We start from the raw sequence: 5,867 nt of genomic DNA, 5'->3' as shown, positions 1-5,867 counted from the left end.
GATAGATAGATAGATAGATAGATAGATAGATAGATAGATAGATAGATAGATCTAACTCACCGTCCAGCTGTTGTCTGTGGAAACTCCCCTCTGTACACGAATGATGTACTCCTGTTAACAGAGAAAAACAATGATGGCTGAATCAAAAGCAGCAAACATACATTACAACAAGTAATAACAAAGACCCTGTTGAAAAAACTGGTTTAGCTGGTCTTCAGTCCCCCAAATCACCTTTAAAATCACTAAACTAGTCCAGCCTGACTAGTGGAAACCAGCCTAAACAAGCCCATAATTCGTTTTTTTCTTCTTCACAATATTTGGCATTCAAGAGATCAAAGTCATGTTGTCAGGGATTTGTGGTTTTTACAGCAGAATTGTGAAGCAAGACCAAAGCAGGAAGTGAAAAGCCAAATGTAACAGAGTCTACCTCGCGCTGACCCGATGCTTAAGACCAATTCTTATTCACATTAATGTTTGACCCTCCTTCAAAATGTCACCTGATAGTTTCCATAAGACTAAAACAAGAGCAAATGCGATCTGTTTCCATCCGCAGCACTATTTCACATCACATCCGTTCTGTGGTTGATTATTTTCACACTCCTCATATCTTAATATACATCAACATTTTGACTTTCAGCTTACAAAATAACATTAAACATACATAACTGATCATATAAATGATGATTAAGGTCTAGTTGTTCATCCACCCTGAATCTACTCTACTCTAAAATGAAAAGAAAACATTTAACAGGTTGTAAAGTTTATATCACATAGAACTAAAGGCGGTTTACTAGATTGCACTTTCATATGAATGACTATGAGAAACGAATAGATGAATAAATGAGAAAGGAAACACTCGTATGTATTGTGGCTTCGGTTTCACAGCAAGAGGAAATGTCTTTCGGCACAAATGCAAATGATAAATGGTCAATTCCGCCTGTAAATCCACAAGAACAGATCCAGACTGGTTTACATGTCACATGAGATCTAGCTACAGTATATGAGATCGTTTTTTTTTTTTTAATGCTTGTATGATGTTTACGTTAACTAAACCGATAGATAAATTTAAATTAACAAAGTAATATTTACATATCATTTATTTTAAAGTCGATTATGCTCATTATATCATAAACAAATATTAATATAAAACGTCTTAAAGAATTTCAAACACCGTTTCTTCATCACTTCATTCACATTTTATATTTGTTTGCTAAATCTTAAAATTAATGTATAAAATAAATGTTTAAATATTTAGTTGCCAATATTTCTAAATTCAGGATGTTGCTACATTTACAATTTTTTACATTTTATTTCACTAAATATTGACACTTCACAAAATGTACACTAATTGTTCCATTATCGACTACTGACATTAACATTAAATAACTAAACAAAAACTCATCTTATACCGACACTAAATGGGATTAATCTAAAATTAATCGACAAATAATCGAGAAACAATAAGGTTAAACGTCAAAAAACGACATACAATGTAAAGTTTGAATTTAAATCGCTTTATAACCTAATCTACAGACATTCAAACGCATATTTATAACCGATTTTAAAGGTGTAACGGATCCAGATCGGTCTATTCGACACCGTCTCCGCGCGAACATAAACAGCGATCCGCGCGGCTCAGGTTTGAGCCGTTTACCGTGTGTGACTGTAAACTCTGGCTGGCCTCGATCACGGTGATCAGCGGCACGGTGTCGTCCAGCGGCGGCTTCCTGCCGGACATCGGCTGCGGCTGCTGCTCCATGAACGCCATCCCGGATTAAAACGCCACCAAACCGCCCCGGTTCCACAGGGTTCGGTAACCGAGAGCCCGTCCCGGTCGGTGAAGGATTCACGGTTCACTGCGCGTCTGTGCTTGTGACAACGTGGGAGAAACGAATCAGAAACTGCCAGTGAAAATGGACGTAGATGCTTTAGCGGAGAGGAGCTCGTCCACTCTGTAGTGCGCACACTCGAGAGAACGCGAGTGACGCCGCAGTTTCGTAAGACTACAAATGTTATCTTTCGGGACTGTTTATGTATTTAAGAATATAAGTGTAAAATTATTTACATTTGTATTTAGTGATTTTAATGTGTTGTTCTTGCAAAAGAAATTAGAGAAAAAAAGAAGTGAGTGACGCCATGTTTTAGTAAATACCTTCAAACAGGAAACCTTCATAGGGCTCACGGCTAAATGCAATCATGTTATTTCTTGTGGGGCTTGGAATAAAATGAAACTTCACAAAGTGTCAAACAAACCACTTTCGACTTCGTTTCTGTGCCTGCTGTTATGCATTTTCGTTTGGAGTTTGTAACACAAGCGTCGCATCTTGGCGAAGCTGCTAGCAGTGAAGCTAAATGTTGTCAAGGGAAAACCATGTGACCAGTCGGAGTAACACGTGACTCAATGTAAACAATGTTCTAGTTTCTATATTTTATAACACATTTTCTTGGCAAAGCAAATATTAGCGCATAGAACATCAGAAATGCATGTATTTATTTACACATAATGTACAAACATAAAGCAAAGCCAAATATTAAAACAAAGGAAAAAGTATTATAGTTCAGTAATTAATATAGTTTAGTATAATACAGTTCATCGACAAGCATTATGTAAATACCACATGTAAATCTACACACACACACATACATTTCTTCAACTAACCAAAAGAGAAAGCAAGCGAAAAATTTAAGGACCGAGGACAACGGTTATTTGATCTTGGTTAAAGATCTTGTGGAGAAAGCTATATTGGAAGAAGTTTGCTGGTTAATTTCATGTAATTTTACCACTATTATGTTAACCTTACAATTTTTTATTACTGTTTTAAGTAACATAAAATGATGTCTTTGTTGAGGTTGGACACAGCTAGTTATTGCCCACACCAAAGAACTAAGCCAAAGGGCGGTTTATTTTCTCACACTATTTTTTTATTCAAACAACTTCTCAGAGAACAAAAAACAAGAAATATTAAATCTCTGAGTGAGTGTTACATTTCAAAAGAACAAAAATAAGCAAGAAAAAACATTTAATTCCTGGCAGCACATAAAAAACTGAACGGCAGCATTCACTCAAGTTTCTCATGATTGTTGTGCGTCTTGCGGCATCATGACCATGACCTCTCCCTCCATGACCACTTTGTCTTTGGCAGCGCAGGAAACAGAAATAAAAGCAAAGGACATTTTGATCTTTTTGACCTCCGCTTCCGCCACAACCTCCTCTCCGATGTAGAGGGGCGCCGGAAAGCGTATTTCCTGGTAGAGAAACACGCAGCCTTTGCCGGGCAACTTCGTCCCCAGAATTGCTGAGATCAGACCGTTAATCAGCACTCCGTGGACAATGGGGGTCTCAAAAGAGGTTGTTTTGGTGTATTCGGGGTCGAGGTGGAGAGGATTCGTGTCCCCCGTCAGCTCAGCAAAAAGTGCGACATCTCTGGCACTGAATGTTTTGCTAAGCGAGGCCCGTTCACCCACGTAAAGCGACCTGCGCCCTACTGTGAGGGATGTGGGAACCGTCAATGCTGAGTTGACAAAATGGTATATATTTCTGCTGAAAATACTTCTTCTTAGAAAAAACATTTTTTTCCAATGTATTTTTTTTGTAGGCCCACCTCACCAAATCAACTGGTCTCCAAACCGCAGCTCACGGCTATTCCCAGACAACGCTAGTAAAAATGGCGACACCTGCAATGATAAATAAAAAGAAATATGAGTTGCATTCAACACAGATGTCTGTGACATCTATTAGAAGTTCATTACGGTTTAGTATCTAAAACGAGATAAACAGCCGCCACAGTAACCGCTCATCAGCAATCTGACACAAATTGCAAAGTACACACAGTTTGGCTGATGGAATGCCAATGGTCACATTAAAATTGTGTCTAGTCATTCCTGGCAGATCTCCAATTGATCCACAAGCTTTTTACTGACATCTAGTGCCAACAGACTGCAAACTCAGGGCACAGTAAATGTTGAATCCGCTTCAACACTGGGGAAAACGTACCTGCGTGACTCTGAATGCACACGCCTCATTCTGATATGATCCCAGTAATGTTAATGCGCTCCACAATTTCACCAGCCCGCTGAGATTAAGACACAACAGAATATTTATACAGAACATCATTTGATTGACAAAATGGGTTGGACAAATCCATAAGTGTTTATTAATTTCAGAAAAAACTGTTTGCGCTGCATTTAAGACATTAATTACTACAGATTTTTTGCAATTAAAACGGTCCTAAACTTGAGCCCTGAGGGACACTCCAAGTTTCTCCGTGTTTATAAACAGCTATGTACCTCAAGTAAATCATGTTTAAACTCTTTGGCCTAAATGTACAAGATCTGTTCTACGAACATGTCTTACCTGTTGTTCACTCTCAGTATGCCTGTCAATTCATTCTCATCAAACTTCAGCAAATCAAACGGAAAAGAAGCTCCAACCTGCCATACAGAAAAAACATTTTTTTTGACACCATCAGGAATCGGGATAACGTCAAAACAAATGACTCACTACAGCTCATATTATATACAACACAGAAAATGGTCTATGGACTGTAAAATTAATTTTTTGTTTAATTATTTTATTAATTTTTAAAGTTATTTATATTTTTATTATACAAAAAACTTGATCATTAAACTATTTCATTTAAAATTAAAATGTAATTTATTAATTAGATCATTTAAGTCATTTTTTTTATTATTTTACATTTATTATTCATAATTATGATTACATATAATTATTTTACATTTTGGCATCATTTATGATTAAATGAACAATTCTCAATGTATTATGCTTATTCAAAATCTATTTTTGGACTTTTTCCCCAGCAGTTAAGTTGTGCCTTCTACATATTATATAAAAAAATAATTAATTCAATTGTAGCAAACTAAATCAACATGAATCCTAATATTTCAAATTTCATGATGCATTGCATTATTTTGTAAAGAACCATAACTGCATCATTACACTCAAATTGTAAACAAAGAGAGATGTACTATGTGCTCACCTCTCCGTACAGGTCTTTGAGTCCACAGATAATCAATTGTTTGAACTGTGCATCAGTAATATATTTGTTTCCATTCTCCAAAACTCTAAAAATAAAGGCAAAAAAAATTGAGGGTTTGAACATTTTATGTGCACCATCTAAAATTGCATTAAAATGACCAGATCAAAGCTGACCTGTCTCATGACACTTACAGAGATATCTTCATATAATGGTAAACTGAAGCATTTTTGTACACATATTGCTCAAATTTGGAGGGTTCCTCCATAGTTTGACACTGAAATCTTTTCAGATGGTCTGCGAGTATGCCTAAATGAAGAAAGATAAAACCCTGTTTATTCAGATAAATTTGCAGTGCTAATTACTACAAGAATATGTAAATGCATACAAGAGCCGAGTTCCATATTCAATACGAATATAGTAACCATTCAGTAACAAGGTATATGACAAAGCAACATGGTATAACCATCTAACACAATCACTGTATCATGGTACTGCCACAGTATTCTTTATAATGGTGAATCAGTAGAGTAATTAATTAATACATTTATGGAAGATCGGTGTCTTCCAGCTCACGTGTCAGTTCTGTATTAGCTATGAACTCCAAAAAGACTTATATTAAAGAGTCTCCAGCCGCTATGTAAAACAACATGCTGCATTTAAATATTAAATTAAACAACTAACTGTTCAGAGGTCAGAAAACAGATGAACGTACAGAATTACAGGTCGTGCTTGTCCTTTACTCACACAGCATGCGCAGCGCCATGCTCCCTCTTGTCTTGTCAAATCTCGCGAGAACACCTCAATAAAAGTCAATAAAAAAAATAAAACAACAACAACAGGGAAATTAAGTGATGACGGGCAATAACCCCC

At 36.4% G+C, this 5,867-nt stretch overlaps 2 protein-coding genes across 12 annotated transcripts in view; both read right to left on the bottom strand.

Moving 5' to 3' along the window:
- LOC107721005 (PX domain-containing protein kinase-like protein) overlaps positions 1–2,011 on the bottom strand; it is a 24,740-nt gene extending 22,729 nt beyond the window's left edge. For 2 of the 7 annotated variants that reach the window (XM_016528855.1, XM_016528856.1), the window contains exons 1-2: positions 1,655–2,011; positions 61–111 (exon numbers count right to left, since the gene is read on the bottom strand). In XM_016528855.1, coding sequence (XP_016384341.1) covers positions 61–111; positions 1,655–1,768 — 165 coding nt within the window. In that variant the 5' untranslated portion in view covers positions 1,769–2,011. The remainder of the gene's footprint in view (positions 1–60; positions 112–1,654) is intronic. The other 5 variants (XM_016528853.1, XM_016528854.1, XM_016528859.1 and 2 more) reach the window with 4 other exon arrangements.
- Positions 2,012–2,469: 458 nt separating this feature from the next.
- LOC107720992 (ribonuclease P protein subunit p14-like) lies at positions 2,470–5,765 on the bottom strand. 5 transcript variants are annotated; one of them, XM_016528836.1, is made up of 7 exons: positions 5,742–5,765; positions 5,189–5,303; positions 4,998–5,082; positions 4,355–4,431; positions 3,995–4,073; positions 3,603–3,675; positions 2,470–3,512 (listed from the first exon to the last, which is right to left on the bottom strand). In XM_016528836.1, the coding sequence occupies exons 1-6, from the start codon at positions 5,758–5,760 to the stop codon at positions 3,604–3,606; spliced, it is 447 nt and encodes a 148-aa protein (XP_016384322.1). In that variant the 5' UTR covers positions 5,761–5,765; the 3' UTR covers positions 2,470–3,512; position 3,603. The 5 variants fall into 5 exon arrangements, with proteins under 5 accessions (XP_016384322.1, XP_016384321.1, XP_016384319.1 ...); XM_016528835.1 differs by having other exon boundaries at positions 2,470–3,485; XM_016528833.1 differs by having other exon boundaries at positions 3,608–3,675.
- Positions 5,766–5,867: the final 102 nt, after the last annotated feature.

Source organism: Sinocyclocheilus rhinocerous, unplaced genomic scaffold (genome assembly GCF_001515625.1).
Source record: "Sinocyclocheilus rhinocerous isolate Xijiao unplaced genomic scaffold, SAMN03320098_v1.1 scaffold1623, whole genome shotgun sequence".
Classification (NCBI taxonomy): Eukaryota; Metazoa; Chordata; class Actinopteri; order Cypriniformes; family Cyprinidae; genus Sinocyclocheilus; species Sinocyclocheilus rhinocerous.
The sequence above is the reverse complement of the archived record's forward strand: the minus strand, read 5'-3'. Positions and strand labels throughout refer to the sequence as shown.